Genomic DNA, 19,258 nt, shown 5'->3' with positions numbered 1-19,258 from the left:
TGGCCGTCACTGTCTGTCTCTCTGGCCGTCACTGTCTGTCTCTCTAGCCGTCACTGTCTGTCTCTAGCAGTCACTGTCTGTCTCTAGCCGTCACTGTCTGTCTCTAGCCGTCACTGTCTGTCTCTAGCCGTCACTGTCTGTCTCTAGCCGTCACTGTCTGTCTCTAGCAGTCACTGTCTGTCTCTACTGGTCACTGTCTGTCTCTGGCCGTCACTGTCTGTCTCTAGCCGTCACTGTCTGTCTCTAGCCGTCACTGTCTGTCTCTAGCCGTCACTGTCTGTCTCTACTGGTCACTGTCTGTCTCTACTGGTCACTGTCTGTCTCTACTGGTCACTGTCTGTCTCTACTGGTCACTGTCTGTCTCTACTGGTCACTGTCTGTCTCTACTGGTCACTGTCTGTCTCTACTGGTCACTGTCTGTCTCTGGCCGTCACTGTCTGTCTCTGGCCGTCACTGTCTGTCTCTGGCCGTCACTGTCTGTCTCTAGCCGTCACTGTCTGTCTCTGGCCGTCACTGTCTGTCTCTAGCCGTCACTGTCTGTCTCTCTAGCCGTCACTGTCTGTCTCTCTAGCCGTCTCTGTCTGTCTCTCTAGCCGTCACTGTCTGTCTCTAGCCGTCACTGTCTGTCTCTAGCCGTCACTGTCTGTCTCTCTAGCCGTCTCTGTCTGTCTCTCTAGCCGTCACTGTCTGTCTCTCTAGCCGTCTCTGTCTGTCTCTCTAGCCGTCACTGTCTGTCTCTCTAGCCGTCTCTGTCTGTCTCTCTAGCCGTCTCTGTCTGTCTCTCTAGCCGTCACTGTCTGTCTCTGTCTGTCTCTCTAGCCGTCACTGTCTGTCTCTGGCCGTCTCTGTCTGTCTCTCTAGCCGTCACTGTCTGTCTCTAGCCGTCACTGTCTGTCTCTAGCCGTCACTGTCTGTCTCTCTAGCCGTCACTGTCTGTCTCTCTAGCCGTCACTGTCTGTCTCTAGCCGTCACTGTCTGTCTCTACTGGTCACTGTCTGTCTCTAGCCGTCACTGTCTGTCTCTACTGGTCACTGTCTGTCTCTAGCCGTCACTGTCTGTCTCTACTGGTCACTGTCTGTCTCTCTAGCCGTCACTGTCTGTCTCTAGCCGTCACTGTCTGTCTCTAGCCGTCACTGTCTGTCTCTCTAGCCGTCACTGTCTGTCTCTACTGGTCACTGTCTGTCTCTACTGGTCACTGTCTGTCTCTACTGGTCACTGTCTGTCTCTAGCCGTCACTGTCTGTCTCTCTAGCCGTCACTGTCTGTCTCTACTGGTCACTGTCTGTCTCTGGCCGTCACTGTCTGTCTCTGGCCGTCACTGTCTGTCTCTCTAGCCGTCACTGTCTGTCTCTAGCCGTCACTGTCTGTCTCTAGCCGTCACTGTCTGTCTCTCTAGTCGTCACTTTCTGTCTCTCTAGCGGTCACTGTCTGTCTCTATCCGTCACTGTCTGTCTCTGGCCGTCACTGTCTGTCTCTACTGGTCACTGTCTGTCTCTAGCAGTCACTGTCTGTCTCTAGCCGTCACTGTCTGTCTCTCTAGCCGTCTCTGTCTGTCTCTCTAGCCGTCACTGTCTGTCTCTCTAGCCGTCACTGTCTGTCTCTAGCCGTCACTGTCTGTCTCTCTAGCCGTCACTGTCTGTCTCTAGCCGTCACTGTCTGTCTCTGGCCGTCACTGTCTGTCTCTGGCCGTCACTGTCTGTCTCTAGCCGTCACTGTCTGTCTCTAGCCGTCACTGTCTGTCTCTCTAGCCGTCACTGTCTGTCTCTAGCCGTCACTGTCTGTCTCTCTAGCCGTCACTGTCTGTCTCTGGCCGTCACTGTCTGTCTCTACTGGTCACTGTCTGTCTCTGGCCGTCACTGTCTGTCTCTACTGGTCACTGTCTGTCTCTAGCCGTCACTGTCTGTCTCTAGCCGTCTCTGTCTGTCTCTAGCCGTCACTGTCTGTCTCTAGCCGTCTCTGTCTGTCTCTGGCCGTCACTGTCTGTCTCTCTAGCCGTCACTGTCTGTCTCTAGCCGTCTCTGTCTGTCTCTACTGGTCACTGTCTGTCTCTCTAGCCGTCACTGTCTGTCTCTGGCCGTCTCTGTCTGTCTCTGGCCGTCTCTGTCTGTCTCTGGCCGTCACTGTCTGTCTCTCTAGCCGTCACTGTCTGTCTCTAGCCGTCTCTGTCTGTCTCTAGCCGTCACTGTCTGTCTCTAGCCGTCACTGTCTGTCTCTCTAGCCGTCACTGTCTGTCTCTACTGGTCACTGTCTGTCTCTCTGGCCGTCACTGTCTGTCTCTACTGGTCACTGTCTGTCTCTCTGGCCGTCACTGTCTGTCTCTACTGGTCACTGTCTGTCTCTAGCCGTCACTGTCTGTCTCTGGCCGTCACTGTCTGTCTCTACTGGTCACTGTCTGTCTCTACTGGTCACTGTCTGTCTCTCTGGCCGTCACTGTCTGTCTCTCTAGCCGTCACTGTCTGTCTCTGGCCGTCACTGTCTGTCTCTCTGGCCGTCACTGTCTGTCTCTCTAGCCGTCACTGTCTGTCTCTGGCCGTCACTGTCTGTCTCTAGCCGTCACTGTCTGTCTCTAGCCGTCACTGTCTGTCTCTAGCCGTCACTGTCTGTCTCTAGCAGTCACTGTCTGTCTCTACTGGTCACTGTCTGTCTCTACTGGTCACTGTCTGTCTCTACTGGTCACTGTCTGTCTCTACTGGTCACTGTCTGTCTCTACTGGTCACTGTCTGTCTCTGGCCGTCACTGTCTGTCTCTGGCCGTCACTGTCTGTCTCTACTGGTCACTGTCTGTCTCTACTGGTCACTGTCTGTCTCTACTGGTCACTGTCTGTCTCTGGCCGTCACTGTCTGTCTCTAGCCGTCACTGTCTGTCTCTCTAGCCGTCTCTGTCTGTCTCTCTAGCCGTCACTGTCTGTCTCTCTAGCCGTCTCTGTCTGTCTCTCTAGCCGTCACTGTCTGTCTCTCTAGCCGTCTCTGTCTGTCTCTCTAGCCGTCACTGTCTGTCTCTGGCCGTCTCTGTCTGTCTCTCTAGCCGTCACTGTCTGTCTCTAGCCGTCACTGTCTGTCTCTAGCCGTCTCTGTCTGTCTCTCTAGCCGTCACTGTCTGTCTCTAGCCGTCACTGTCTGTCTCTACTGGTCACTGTCTGTCTCTCTAGCCGTCACTGTCTGTCTCTCTAGCCGTCACTGTCTGTCTCTAGCCGTCACTGTCTGTCTCTACTGGTCACTGTCTGTCTCTCTAGCCGTCACTGTCTGTCTCTAGCCGTCACTGTCTGTCTCTGGCCGTCACTGTCTGTCTCTAGCCGTCTCTGTCTGTCTCTACTGGTCACTGTCTGTCTCTAGCCGTCACTGTCTGTCTCTAGCCGTCACTGTCTGTCTCTACTGGTCACTGTCTGTCTCTAGCCGTCACTGTCTGTCTCTAGCCGTCACTGTCTGTCTCTACTGGTCACTGTCTGTCTCTAGCCGTCACTGTCTGTCTCTCTAGCCGTCACTGTCTGTCTCTACTGGTCACTGTCTGTCTCTCTAGCCGTCACTGTCTGTCTCTAGCCGTCACTGTCTGTCTCTACTGGTCACTGTCTGTCTCTCTGGCCGTCACTGTCTGTCTCTACTGGTCACTGTCTGTCTCTACTGGTCACTGTCTGTCTCTGGCCGTCACTGTCTGTCTCTACTGGTCACTGTCTGTCTCTACTGGTCACTGTCTGTCTCTACTGGTCACTGTCTGTCTCTGGCCGTCACTGTCTGTCTCTCTGGCCGTCACTGTCTGTCTCTCTAGCCGTCACTGTCTGTCTCTAGCCGTCACTGTCTGTCTCTAGCCGTCACTGTCTGTCTCTCTAGCCGTCACTGGTCTGTCCTCTCTAGCCGTCACTGTCTGTCTCTAGCCGTCACTGTCTGTCTCTAGCAGTCACTGTCTGTCTCTACTGGTCACTGTCTGTCTCTACTGGTCACTGTCTGTCTCTACTGGTCACTGTCTGTCTCTACTGGTCACTGTCTGTCTCTACTGGTCACTGTCTGTCTCTAGCCGTCACTGTCTGTCTCTAGCCGTCACTGTCTGTCTCTAGCCGTCACTGTCTGTCTCTAGCAGTCACTGTCTGTCTCTACTGGTCACTGTCTGTCTCTACTGGTCACTGTCTGTCTCTACTGGTCACTGTCTGTCTCTAGCCGTCACTGTCTGTCTCTCTAGCCGTCACTGTCTGTCTCTACTGGTCACTGTCTGTCTCTGGCCGTCACTGTCTGTCTCTCTAGCCGTCACTGTCTGTCTCTAGCCGTCACTGTCTGTCTCTAGCCGTCACTGTCTGTCTCTAGCCGTCACTGTCTGTCTCTACTGGTCACTGTCTGTCTCTGGCCGTCACTGTCTGTCTCTCTAGCCGTCACTGTCTGTCTCTAGCCGTCACTGTCTGTCTCTAGCCGTCACTGTCTGTCTCTCTAGCCGTCACTGTCTGTCTCTCTAGCGGTCACTGTCTGTCTCTATCCGTCACTGTCTGTCTCTGGCCGTCACTGTCTGTCTCTACTGGTCACTGTCTGTCTCTAGCAGTCACTGTCTGTCTCTAGCCGTCACTGTCTGTCTCTCTAGCCGTCTCTGTCTGTCTCTCTAGCCGTCACTGTCTGTCTCTAGCCGTCACTGTCTGTCTCTGGCCGTCACTGTCTGTCTCTGGCCGTCACTGTCTGTCTCTGGCCGTCACTGTCTGTCTCTGGCCGTCACTGTCTGTCTCTCTAGCCGTCACTGTCTGTCTCTGGCCGTCACTGTCTGTCTCTACTGGTCACTGTCTGTCTCTATCCGTCACTGTCTGTCTCTAGCCGTCACTGTCTGTCTCTACTGGTCACTGTCTGTCTCTCTAGCCGTCACTGTCTGTCTCTCTGGCCGTCACTGTCTGTCTCTAGCCGTCACTGTCTGTCTCTCTAGCCGTCACTGTCTGTCTCTGGCCGTCACTGTCTGTCTCTGGCCGTCACTGTCTGTCTCTAGCCGTCACTGTCTGTCTCTGGCCGTCACTGTCTGTCTCTGGCCGTCACTGTCTGTCTCTAGCCGTCACTGTCTGTCTCTCTAGCCGTCACTGTCTGTCTCTCTGGCCGTCACTGTCTGTCTCTAGCCGTCACTGTCTGTCTCTCTAGCCGTCACTGTCTGTCTCTCTGGCCGTCACTGTCTGTCTCTAGCCGTCACTGTCTGTCTCTGGCCGTCACTGTCTGTCTCTGGCCGTCACTGTCTGTCTCTACTGGTCACTGTCTGTCTCTAGCCGTCACTGTCTGTCTCTCTAGCCGTCACTGTCTGTCTCTAGCTGTCACTGTCTGTCTCTCTAGCCGTCACTGTCTGTCTCTAGCCGTCACTGTCTGTCTCTAGCCGTCACTGTCTGTCTCTACTGGTCACTGTCTGTCTCTAGCCGTCACTGTCTGTCTCTCTAGCCGTCACTGTCTGTCTCTCTAGCCGTCACTGTCTGTCTCTCTAGCCGTCACTGTCTGTCTCTCTAGCCGTCACTGTCTGTCTCTCTAGCCGTCACTGTCTGTCTCTAGCCGTCACTGTCTGTCTCTACTGGTCACTGTCTGTCTCTACTGGTCACTGTCTGTCTCTAGCCGTCACTGTCTGTCTCTCTAGCCGTCACTGTCTGTCTCTGGCCGTCACTGTCTGTCTCTACTGGTCACTGTCTGTCTCTGGCCGTCACTGTCTGTCTCTACTGGTCACTGTCTGTCTCTCTAGCCGTCACTGTCTGTCTCTGGCCGTCACTGTCTGTCTCTAGCCGTCACTGTCTGTCTCTACTGGTCACTGTCTGTCTCTAGCCGTCACTGTCTGTCTCTCTAGCCGTCACTGTCTGTCTCTAGCCGTCACTGTCTGTCTCTAGCCGTCACTGTCTGTCTCTCTAGCCGTCACTGTCTGTCTCTAGCCGTCACTGTCTGTCTCTCTAGCCGTCACTGTCTGTCTCTCTAGCCGTCACTGTCTGTCTCTAGCCGTCACTGTCTGTCTCTCTAGCCGTCACTGTCTTTCTCTAGCCGTCACTGTCTGTCTCTGGCCGTCACTGTCTGTCTCTAGCCGTCACTGTCTGTCTCTCTAGCCGTCACTGTCTGTCTCTCTAGCCGTCACTGTCTGTCTCTAGCCGTCACTGTCTGTCTCTCTAGCCGTCACTGTCTGTCTCTAGCCGTCACTGTCTGTCTCTCTCTCCAGTGGTCAGTAACATCTATCTGTCTCTCTCTCTCCAGTGGTCAGTAACATCTATCTGTCTCTCTCTCTCTAGTGGTCAGTAACATATCTGTCTGTCTCTCCAGTGGTCAGTAACATATCTGTCTGTCTCCCCAGTGGTCAGTAACATCTATCTGTCTCTCTCTCTCCAGTGGTCAGTAACATATCTGTCTGTCTCTCCAGTGGTCAGTAATATCTGTCTGTCTCTCTAGTGGTCAGTAATATCTGTCTGTCTCCCCAGTGGTCAGTAATATCTGTCTGTCTCTCTAGTGGTCAGTAATATCTGTCTGTCTCTCTAGTGGTCAGTAATATCTGTCTGTCTCTCCAGTGGTCAGTAATATCTGTCTGTCTCCCCAGTGGTCAGTAATATCTGTCTGTCTCCCCAGTGGTCAGTAATATCTGTCTGTCTCCCCAGTGGTCAGTAATATCTGTCTGTCTCCCCAGTGGTCAGTAATATCTGTCTCTCTCTCCCCAGTGGTCAGTAATATCTGTCTCTCTCTCCCCAGTGGTCAGTAATATCTGTCTCTCTCTCCCCAGTGGTCAGTAATATCTGTCTCTCTCTCCCCAGTGGTCAGTAATATCTGTCTCTCTCTCCCCAGTGGTCAGTAATATCTGTCTCTCTCTCCCCAGTGGTCAGTAATATCTGTCTGTCTCCCCAGTGGTCAGTAATGTCTGTGATCTGTTGGGCCTGGACTCGTTCCAACTGTCTGAGGTTCTGACCCAGAGGTCCATGATCCTGAGAGGAGAGGAGATCTGTTCACCCCTCACTGTGGAACAGGTAAGATGCCCTGCTACCCTGCTGTTCTACCCTGCTATACTACCCTGCCCTGCTGCCCTACTACCCTGCCATTCTACCCTGCCATGCTACCCTGCCCTGCTGTCATGCTACCCTGCCCTGCTGCCCTGCTTCCCTGCCCTGCTGTCATGCTACCCTGCCCTGCTGCCCTGCTGCCCTGCCCTCCTACCCTGCCATTCTACCCTACCATTCTACCCTGCCCTGCTGTCACACTCTCCTACCCTGCCCTGCTGTCACGCCCTGCTGTCACGCCCTGCTGTCACGCCGTGCTACCCTGCCCTGCTACCCTGCCATTCTACCCTGCCATTCTACCCTGCCCTGCTGTCACACTCTCCTACCCTGCCCTGCTGTCACGCCCTGCTGTCACGCCCTGCTGTCACGCCCTTCTACCCTGCCCTGCTGTCACGGCCTGCTACCCTGCCCTGCTGTCACGCCCTTCTACCCTGCCCTGCTGTCACGCCATGCTACCCTGCCCTGCTGTCACGCCCTGCTACCCTGCCCTGCTACCCTGCCCTGCTGTCTTGCCCTGCTGTCACGCCCTGCTACCCTGCCCTGCTGTCACGCCCTCTACCCTGCCCTGCTACCCTGCCCTTCTACCCTGCCCCGCTATAATGCCCTGCTACCCTGTCCCTCTACCCTGTCCCTCTACCCTGTCCTGCTACCCTGCCATACTACCCTGCAGTTAAAGTTGTCTCCATGCCACTCACCTTGTCCCACTGATAGACATGAGGCCAATTCAATGAAGAGAATCTGTTTTGAAAAGGAATGAAATTGGGAAGTACTACTCTTGTTTGCCCATTGAGAACACACTGTGTCCTCAATCTATTTTATTTTAATGTTTATTTCACCTTTATTTAACTTGCCCTGCTGTCTTCTAGTGCTCCCAATGTCTCTCTCTCTCTCTGTCTCTGTCTCTGTCTCTCTCTCTCGTCTCTCTCTCTCTCTCTCTCTCTCTCTCTCTCTCTCTCTCTCTCTCTCTCTCTCTCTCTCTGTCTCTCTGTCTCTCTGTCTCTGTCTCTGTCTCTGTCTCTGTCTCTGTCTCTCTGTCTCTGTCTCTGTCTCTCTGTCTCTGTCTCTGTCTCTGTCTCTCTCTCTCTCTCTCTCTCTCTCTCTCTCTCTCTCTCTCTCTCTCTCTCTCTCTCTCTCTCTCTCTGTCTCTCTCTCTCTCTCTCTGTCTCTCTCTGTCTCTCTCTCTCTCTCTCTGTCTCTCTCTCTCTCTGTCTCTCTCTCTCTCTCTCTCTCTGTCTCTGTCTCTCTCTCTCTCTCTCTCTCTCTCTCTCTCTGTCTCTCTCTCTCTCTCTGTCTCTCTCTCTCTCTCTCTCTCTCTCTCTCTGTGTGTGTGTAAATCCCTTGCGTGACTTAGCACCATTTCCTGTCCTTTGTGTGCCAAATTCCTCATACAATAAACCCCAGTGATAATGATCTCAGTCAGTAGCACAATAGAGGTATAGACTGGTGCGCAGTAACACATCTTCCGCTCTAGGGGCAGTGTAATACACAACCGTTAACAACACAGGACAGCTGAACTAATATCCCCAGGTTGGCTTTAACTAGCCACAGTGTCTCATTTCAATGAAGACGTGATAAATGTATTCAGTGATTAGATTAAATATATTGCTGTATTTGCAGTCTTTTACATCTAAACATCTTGAATTATGGGGAAACTATTATTCTTGGGACGTGAGTCTGCTGCCCAAGGAATGTGATGGCCACACGATGAACACAAGAAACCTTTTCATGATTTAAACAAAGAGCCCAGACCAGGTGTCTCTCTCCTCTCCTCAACCAATCAGCCAACTAGCCAGCCAACCAATCAGCCAACTAGCCAGCCAACCAATCAGCCAACTAGCCAGCCAACCAATCAACTAGCCAGCCAACCAATCAGCCAACTAGCCAGCCAAGCCAACTAGCCAGCCAACCAATCAGCCAACTAGCCAGCCAACCAATCAGCCAACTAGCCAGCCAACCAATCAGCCAACTAGCCAGCCAACCAATCAGCCAACTAGCCAGCCAACCAATCAGCCAACTAGCCAGCCAATCAACTAGCCAGCCAACCAATCAGCCAACTAGCCAGCCAACCAATCAACCAGCCAACCAATCAGCCAGCCAACCAACCAGCCAGCCAGCCAACCAATCAACCAGCCAGCCAACCAATCAATCAGCCAGCCAGCCAGCCAACCAATCAACCAGCCAGCCAACCAACCAATCAGCCAACTAGCCAGCCAACCAATCAGCCAACTAGCCAGCCAACCAATCAACTAGCCAGCCAACCAGCCAGACAACCAATCAGCCAACTAGCCAGCCAACCAATCAGCCAACTAGCCAGCCAACCAATCAGCCAGACAACCAATCAGCCAACTAGCCAGCCAACCAATCAGCCAACTAGCCAGCCAACCAATCAGCCAACTAGCCAGCCAACCAATCAGCCAACTAGCCAGCCAACCAATCAGCCAACTAGCCAGCCAACCAATCAGCCAACTAGCCAGCCAACCAATCAGCCAACTAGCCAGCCAACCAATCAGCCAACTAGCCAGCCAACCAATCAGCCAACTAGCCAGCCAACCAATCAACCAGCCAGCCAACCAATCAATCAGCCAGCCAGCCAGCCAACCAACCAATCAACCAGCCAGCCAACCAACCAATCAGCCAACTAGCCAGCCAACCAATCAGCCAACTAGCCAGCCAACCAATCAGCCAACTAGCCAGCCAACCAATCAGCCAACTAGCCAGCCAACCAATCAACCAACCCTGGTCATAACCTGGACCAACAGCCATCCTACCGTCTAACCCATATCCCTGGTCATAACCTGGACAAACAGCCATCCTAACCCATATCCCTGGTTATAACCTGGACAAACAGCCATCCTACCGTCTAACCCATATCCCTGGTCATAACCTGGACAAACAGCCATCCTACCGTCTAACCCATATCCCTGGTCATAACCTGGACAAACAGCCATCCTACCGTCTAACCCATATCCCTGGTCATAACCTGGACCAACAGCCATCCTACCGTCTAACCCATATCCCTGGTCATAACCTGGACCAACAGCCATCCTACCGTCTAACCCATATCCCTGGTTATAACCTGGACAAACAGCCATCCTACCGTCTAACCCATATCCCTGGTCATAACCTGGACCAACAGCCATCCTACCGTCTAACCCATATCCCTGGTCATAACCTGGACAAACAGCCATCCTACCGTCTAACCCATATCCCTGGTCATAACCTGGACAAACAGCCATCCTACCGTCTAACCCATATCCCTGGTCATAACCTGGACAAACAGCCATCCTAACCCATATCCCTGGTTATAACCTGGACAAACAGCCATCCTACCGTCTAACCCATATCCCTGGTCATAACCTGGACAAACAGCCATCCTACCGTCTAACCCATATCCCTGGTTATAACCTGGACAAACAGCCATCCTACCGTCTAACCCATATCCCTGGTCATAACCTGGACAAACAGCCATCCTAACCCATATCCCTGGTCATAACCTGGACAAACAGCCATCCTAACCCATATCCCTGGTCATAACCTGGACAAACAGCCATCCTACCGTCTAACCCATATCCCTGGTTATAACCTGGACAAACAGCCATCCTACCGTCTAACCCATATCCCTGGTTATAACCTGGACAAACAGCCATCCTACCGTCTAACCCATATCCCTGGTTATAACCTAGACAAACAGCCATCCTAACCCATATCCCTGGTCATAACCTGGACAAACAGCCATCCTACCGTCTAACCCATATCCCTGGTTATAACCTGGACAAACAGCCATCCTAACACATATCCCTGGTCATAACCTGGACAAACAGCCATCCTAACCCATATCCCTGGTTATAACCTGGACAAACAGCCATCCTACCGTCTAACCCATATCCCTGGTTATAACCTGGACAAACAGCCATCCTACCGTCTAACCCATATCCCTGGTTATAACCTGGACAAACAGCCATCCTAACCCATATCCCTGGTCACAACCTGGACAAACAGCCATCCTAACCCATATCCCTGGTCATAACCTGGACAAACAGCCATCCTACCGTCTAACCCATATCCCTGGTCATAACCTGGACAAACAGCCATCCTAACCCATATCCCTGGTCATAACCTGGACAAACAGCCATCCTAACCCATATCCCTGGTCATAACCTGGACAAACAGCCATCCTAACCCATATCCCTGGTCATAACCTGGACAAACAGCCATCCTAACGTCTAACCCATATCCCTGGTTATAACCTTGACAAACAGCCATCCTAACCCATATCCCTGGTCATAACCTGGACAAACAGCCATCCTACCGTCTAACCCATATCCCTGGTTATAACCTGGACAAAACAGCCATCCTAACCCATATCCCTGGTTATAACCTGGACAAACAGCCATCCTACCGTCTAACCCATATCCCTGGTTATAACCTGGACAAACAGCCATCCTAACCCATATCCCTGGTCATAACCTGGACAAACAGCCATCCTAACCCATATCCCTGGTCATAACCTGGACAAACAGCCATCCTACCGTCTAACCCATATCCCTGGTTATAACCTGGACAAACAGCCATCCTACCGTCTAACCCATATCCCTGGTCATAACCTGGACAAACAGCCATCCTAACCCATATCCCTGGTCATAACCTGGACAAACAGCCATCCTAACCCATATCCCTGGTCATAACCTGGACAAACAGCCATCCTACCGTCTAACCCATATCCCTGGTTATAACCTGGACAAACAGCCATCCTACCGTCTAACCCATATCCCTGGTCATAACCTGGACAAACAGCCATCCTACCGTCTAACCCATATCCCTGGTTATAACCTGGACAAACAGCCATCCTAACCCATATCCCTGGTTATAACCTGGACAAACAGCCATCCTACCGTCTAACCCATATCCCTGGTTATAACCTGGACAAATAGCCATCCTACCGTCTAACCCATATCCCTGGTTATAACCTGGACAAACAGCCATCCTAACCCATATCCCTGGTCATAACCTGGACAAACAGCCATCCTACCATCTAACCCATATCCCTGGTCATAACCTGGACAAACAGCCATCCTACCGTCTAACCCATATCCCTGGTTATAACCTGGACAAACAGCCATCCTACCGTCTAACCCATATCCCTGGTCATAACCTGGACAAACAGCCATCCTACCGTCTAACCCATATCCCTGGTCATAACCTGGACAAACAGCCATCCTAACCCATATCCCTGGTTATAACCTGGACAAACAGCCATCCTACCGTCTAACCCATATCCCTGGTTATAACCTGGACCAACAGCCATCCTACCGTCTAACCCATATCCCTGGTCATAACCTGGACAAACAGCCATCCTACCGTCTAACCCATATCCCTGGTCATAACCTGGACCAACAGCCATCCTACCGTCTAACCCATATCCCTGGTCATAACCTGGACAAACAGCCATCCTACCGTCTAACCCATATCCCTGGTTATAACCTGGACAAACAGCCATCCTACCGTCTAACCCATATCCCTGGTCATAACCTGGACCAACAGCCATCCTACCGTCTAACCCATATCCCTGGTTATAACCTGGACAAACAGCCATCCTACCGTCTAACCCATATCCCTGGTTATAACCTGGACCAACAGCCATCCTACCGTCTAACCCATATCCCTGGTCATAACCTGGACAAACAGCCATCCTACCGTCTAACCCATATCCCTGGTCATAACCTGGACCAACAGCCATCCTACCGTCTAACCCATGTCCCTGCTCATAACCTGGACAAACAGCCATCCTACCCATAAGTCTCAACATCCAACTACACTTTTATGACATCACTACCTAATGATCAAATCAAACTTTATTTGTCACATGCGCCGAATACAACAAGTGTACACCTGGGCCTTCCCTGTAGCTCAGTTGGTAGAGAATGGTGTTTGCAACGCCAGGGTTGTGGGTTCGATTCCCACGAGGGGCCAGCACAGAAAAAAAAAAATTATGAAATGTATGCATTCACTACTGTAAGTCGCTCTGGATAAGAGCGTCTGCTAAATGACTAAAATGTAAAATGATATCCCTGGTCATAACCTGGACAAACAGCCATTCTTCTGCTCTCTGACGGAGTTCCTGGAGCCACCAGTCCAGCTCTATTCTCTATTCAACATGGCTGCTGCTCCCACAGGTTAATGATTGTCCTGGAGCATTGTGGCCCTGCAATAGACTAGCATCCTGTCCAGGAGGTTACTTGTACATCAAGCTGCCTCACGCCATAGAAACAAGGCCACTAGCTATTGTGCTCCTGAAACGCCAGACAGTACTGTTCTTACAGCCTGTTGAGTTACCACACAATGCCTGTAGGAAGCTCACTACAACTCAATCTAAGAAAAATTAAGAAAATGTAGAAATTATAATACATGTAATAATAGATACACAATAAGTAACATTCCAAGTTGCGCTGGAAGGTTAGTTGGAAGGTTAGTTGCGCTGGAAGGTTAGTTGGAAGGTTAGTTGGAAGGTTGGTTGCGCTGGAAGGTTGGTTGCGTTGGAACGTTAGTTGGAAGGTTAGTTGGAAGGTTAGTTGCGCTGGAAGGTTAGTTGGAAGGTTACTTGTAAGGTTAGTTGCGCTGGAACGTTAGTTGGAAGGTTAGTTGCGCTGGAAGGTTAGTTGCGCTGGAAGGTTAGTTGGAAGGTTAGTTGCATTGCAGGGCCAGGTTACAGTGTTACAACACATTCAGTGGGTACAGCCATTTATAACGACTGTGGGTGTTACAGTGTTGCAACACAGGCATTTAGTAGATTATTTTCTCTAACTTCTGTGAAAAGTTCTGGTGTTTTTCTGACCGTTTTTTTGTTGTTGGTTGTCTGGTTTTGGTCTGAAGGTGTTTCTAACTAGTTATTGCTGTATTAATCCCTTCTAGCTTCAGTAATCACCAGAAATATACTCTCAGAATATGTGGAACATGGCAGGGATGTGGTCTATCCCCGTTTTGGTTCACTATTGCCTTAACCTTCAGAAACCTACAGTGCATCCACAAAAGGCTTCCATATTTTTTATTTTACCATTATTTAACTTGGCAAGTCAGTTAAGAACACATTCTTATTTTCAATGACAGCCTAGGAACAGTGGGTTAACTGCCTTGTTCAGGGGCTGAACGACAGATTTTGTACCTTGTCAGCTCGGGGATTTGAACTTGCAATCTTTCAGTTACTAGTCCAACGCCAACAGTGCTGTACTGTTGACCAGAGTCAAGACCATTTAGAACGCATTCCTACCCCTCTGATTTGGTCTGTATATTATTTTGTTCACCCATTGGTCTGTTTGATTTGACTGACAGGCGGTGTGCTCTCGGGACTCGGTTGCCATGGCGTTGTACGCCCAGTCTTTCTCCTGGATCATCACACGGATCAACCAGAAGGTCAGAGGGAAGGACAACTTCAAGTCCATCGGTATCCTCGACATCTTCGGCTTCGAGAACTTTGAGGTACGTTTGTGTTTTCCCTTCTTTTTAGTTGGCACCGAGTCCAAGATCTGTTCTGTGTTGTCACGCCAACTCCTTGTCATGCCAATCACTGACATTGGAGTCGGCAAGATGGCAGAAACAGCTTCTGAAGGTACTGTAGTTAAGTTAGCATATTGTTATAGTATATATTTCTCCTCCTGCAGGTGAACAGGTCTGTAGTTAGCATATTGTTATAGTATATATGTCTCCTCCTGCAGGTGAACAGGTCTGTAGTTAGCATATTGTTATAGTATATATTTCTCCTCCTGCAGGTGAACAGGTCTGTAGTTAGCATATTGTTATAGTATATATGTCTCCTCCTGCAGGTGAACAGGTCTGTAGTTAGCATATTGTTATAGTATATATTTCTCCTCCTGCAGGTGAACAGGTCTGTAGTTGGCAGTTAGCATATTGTTATAGTATATATTTCTCCTCCTGCAGGTGAACAGGTCTGTAGTTAGCATATTGTTATAGTATATATTTCTCCTCCTGCAGGTGAACAGGTCTGTAGTTAGCATATTGTTATAGTATATATGTCTCCTCCTGCAGGTGAACAGGTCTGTAGTTAGCATATTGTTATAGTATATATGTCTCCTCCTGCAGGTGAACAGGTCTGTAGTTAGCATATTGTTATAGTATATATTTCTCCTCCTGCAGGTGAACAGGTCTGTAGTTAGCATATTGTTATAGTATACTGCTCAAAAAAATAAAGGGAACACTTAAACAACACATCCTAGATCTGAATGAAATAAATAATCTTATTAAATACTTTTTTCTTTACATAGTTGAATGTGCTGACAACAAAATCACACAAAAATAATCAATGGAAATCCAATTTATCAACCCATGGAGGTCTGGATTTGGAGTCACACTCAAAATTAAAGTGAAAAACCACACTACAGGCTGATCCAACTTTGATGTAATGTCCTTAAAACGAGTGAAAATGAGGCTCAGTAGTGTGTGTGGCCTCCACGTGCCTGTATGACCTCCCTACAACGCCTGGGCATGCTCCTGATGAGGTGGCGGATGGTCTCCTGAGGGATCTCCTCCCAGACCTGGACTAAAGCATCCGCCAACTCCTGGACAGTCTGTGGTGCAACGTGGCGTTGGTGGATGGAGCGAGACATGATGTCCCAGATGTGCTCAATTGGATTCAGGTCTGGGTAACGGGCGGGCCAGTCCATAGCATCAATGCCTTCCTCTTGCAGGAACTGCTGACCCACTCCAGCCACATGAGGTCTAGCATTGTCTTGCATTAGGAGGAACCCAGGGCCAACCGCACCAGCATATGGTCTCACAAGGGGTCTGAGGATCTCATCTCGGTACCTAATGGCAGTCAGGCTACCTCTGGCGAGCACATGGAGTGCTGTGCGGCCCCCCAAAGAAATGCCACCCCACACCATGACTGACCCACCGCCAAACCGGTCATGCTGGAGGATGTTACAGGCAGCAGAACGTTCTCCACGGCGTCTCCAGACTCTGTCACGTCTGTCACGTGCTCAGTGTGAACCTGCTTTCATCTGTGAAGAGCACAGGGCGCCAGTGGCGAATTTGCCAATCTTGGTGTTCTCTGGCAAATGCCAAACGTCCTGCATGGTGTTGGGCTGTAAGCACAACCCCCACCTGTGGACGTCGGGCCCTCATACCACCCTCATGCAGTCTGTTTCTGACCGTTTGAGCACACACATGCACATTTGTGGCCTGCTGGAGGTCATTTTGCAGGGCTCTGGCAGTGCTCCTCCTGCTCCTCCTTGCACAAATGCGGAGGTAGCGGTCCTGCTGCTGGGTTGTTGCCCTCCTACGGCCTCCTCCACGTCTCCTGATGTACTGGCCTGTCTCCTGGTAGCGCCTCCATGCTCTGGACACTACGCTGACAGACACAGCAAACCTTCTTGCCACAGCTCGCATTGATGTGCCATCCTGGATGAGCTGCACTACCGGAGCCACTTGTGTGGGTTGTTGACTCCGTCTCATGCTACCACTAGAGTGAAAGCACCACCAGCATTCAAAAGTGACCAAAACATCAGCCAGGAAGCATAGGAACTGAGAAGTGGTCTGTGGTCCCCACCTGCAGAACCACTCCTTTATTGGGTGTGTCTTGCTAATTGCCTATAATTTCCACCTGTTGTCTATTCCATTTGCACAACAGCATGTGAAATGTATTGTCAATCAGTGTTGCTTCCTAAGTGGACAGTTTGATTTCACAGAAGTGTGATTGACTTGGAGTTACATTGTGTTGTTTAAGTGTTCCCTTTATTTTTTTGAGCAGTGTATATAGTATGGTTAGGGATGGTTCTGTTAGTGATGTTATAGGTCTGGGACCAGGCTAGGTATTGAATATATATTTCTAGGTATTGAATATATATTTCTAGGTATTGTCTATATATTTCTAGGTATTGTCTATATATTTCTAGGTATTGTATATATATTTCTAGGTATAGTATATATATTTCTCCTCCTGCAGGTGAACAGGTCTGTAGTTAGCATATTGTTATAGTATATAGTATGGTTAGGGATGGTTCTGTTAGTGATGTTATAGGTCTGGGACCAGGCTAGGTATTGTCTATATATTTCTAGGTATTGTCTATATATTTGTAGGTATTGAATATATATTTCTAGGTATAGTATATATATTTCTCCTCCTGCAGGTGAACAGGTCTGTAGTTAGCATATTGTTATAGTATATAGTATGGTTAGGGATGGTTCTGTTAGTGATGTTATAGGTCTGGGACCAGGCTAGGTATTGTCTATATATTTCTAGGTATTGTCTATATATTTCTAGGTATTGAATATATATTTCTAGGTATAGTATATATATTTCTCCTCCTGCAGGTGAACAGGTCTGTAGTTAGCATATTGTTATAGTATATAGTATGGTTAGGGATGGTTCTGTTAGTGATGTTATAGGTCTGGGACCAGGCTAGGTATTGTCTATATATTTCTAGGTATTGTCTATATATTTCTAGGTATAGTATATATATTTCTAGGTATAGTCTATATATTTCTAGGTATAGTATATATATTTCTAGGTATAGTATATATATTTCTAGGTATAGTATATATATTTCTAGGTATAGTATATATATTTCTAGGTATAGTATATATATTTCTAGGTATAGTATATATATTTCTCCTCCTGCAGGTGAACAGATTTGAGCAGTTCAACATCAACTACGCCAACGAGAAGCTCCAGGAATACTTCAACAAACACATCTTCTCCCTGGAACAGCTGGAGTATAACAGGTTGGTTAATGGAACAGCTGGAGTACAACAGGTTGGTTAATGGAACAGCTGGAGTATAACAGGTTGGTTAATGGGACAGCTGGAGTACAACAGGTTGGTTAATGGAACAGCTGGAGTATAACAGGTTGGTTACCAGACGGTATAACAGGTTGGTTAATGGGACAGCTGGAGTACAACAGGTCTGTTAATGGAACAGCTGGAGTATAACAGGTTGGTTAATGGGACAGCTGGAGTATAACAGGTCTGTTAATGGAACAGCTGGAGTATAACAGGTCTGTTAATGGGACAGCTGGACTACGACAGGTCGGTTAATGGGACAGCTGGACTACAACAGGTTGGTTACCAGACAGTATAACAGGTTGGTTATCAGACGGTATAACAGGTTGGTTAATGGGACAGCTGGACTACGACAGGTCGGTTAATGGGACAGCTGACCTACGACAGGTCTGTTAATGGGACAGCTGGACTACGACAGGTCGGTTAATGGGACAGCTGGCCTGCGACAGGTCTGTTAATGGGACAGCTGGACTACGACAGGTCGGTTAATGGGACAGCTGGACTACGACAGGTCGGTTAATGGGAAAGCTGGACTACGACAGGTCGGTTAATGGGACAGCTGGACTACGACAGGTCGGTTAATGGGACAGCTGGACTACGACAGGTCTGTTAATGGGACAGCTGGACTACGACAGGTCGGTTAATGGGACAGCTGGACTACGACAGGTCTGTTAATGGGACAGCTGGACTACGACAGGTCTGTTAATGGGACAGCTGGACTACGACAGGTCGGTTAATGGGACACGACAGCGGTTAATGGACAGCTGGACTACGACAGGTCTGGTTAATGGAGACAGCTGGACTACGACAGGTCGGTTAATGGGACAGCTGGACTACGACAGGTCGGTTAATGGGACAGCTGGACTACGACAGGTCGGTTAATGGGACAGCTGGACTACGACAGGTCGGTTAATGGGACAGCTGGACTACGACAGGTCGGTTAATGGGACAGCTGGACTACGACAGGTCTGTTAATGGGACAGCTGGACTACGACAGGTCTGTTAATGGGACAGCTGGACTACGACAGGTCTGTTAATGGGACAGCTGGACTACGACAGGTCTGTTAATGGGACAGCTGTACTACGACAGGTCGGTTAATGGGACAGCTGGCTGCGACAGGTCTGTTAATGGGACAGCTGGACTACGACAGGTCTGTTAATGGGACAGCTGGACTACGACAGGTCTGTTAATGGGACAGCTGGACTACGACAGGTCTGTTAATGGGACAGCTGGACTGCGACAGGTCTGTTAATGGGACAGCTGGCCTGCGACAGGTCTGTTAATGGGACAGCTGGACTGCGACAGGTCTGTTAATGGGACAGCTGGACTGCGACAGGTCTGTTAATGGGACAGCTGGACTACGACAGGTCGGTTAATGGGACAGCTGGACTACGATAGGTCGGTTAATGGGACAGCTGGACTACGACAGGTCGGTTAATGGGACAGCTGGACTACGACAGGTCGGTTAATGGGACAGCTGGACTACGACAGGTCGGTTAATGGGAC

The 19,258-nt window shown here is 49.8% G+C and overlaps 1 protein-coding gene across 1 annotated transcript in view; it reads left to right on the top strand.

The window, feature by feature from the left end:
- Positions 1–19,258, top strand: part of myo10l3 (myosin X, like 3) — a 188,515-nt gene that overhangs the window by 88,303 nt on the left and 80,954 nt on the right. The window contains 3 exon segments of the mRNA XM_082967263.1: positions 6,812–6,930; positions 14,287–14,433; positions 17,594–17,694. Coding sequence (XP_082823389.1) covers positions 6,812–6,930; positions 14,287–14,433; positions 17,594–17,694 — 367 coding nt within the window.

Source organism: Salmo salar, chromosome 21 (assembly GCF_965601325.2).
Source record: "Salmo salar chromosome 21, fSalSal1, whole genome shotgun sequence".
NCBI classification, from domain to species: Eukaryota; Metazoa; Chordata; class Actinopteri; order Salmoniformes; family Salmonidae; genus Salmo; species Salmo salar.
This window is presented reverse-complemented; position numbering and strand designations above follow the sequence as displayed.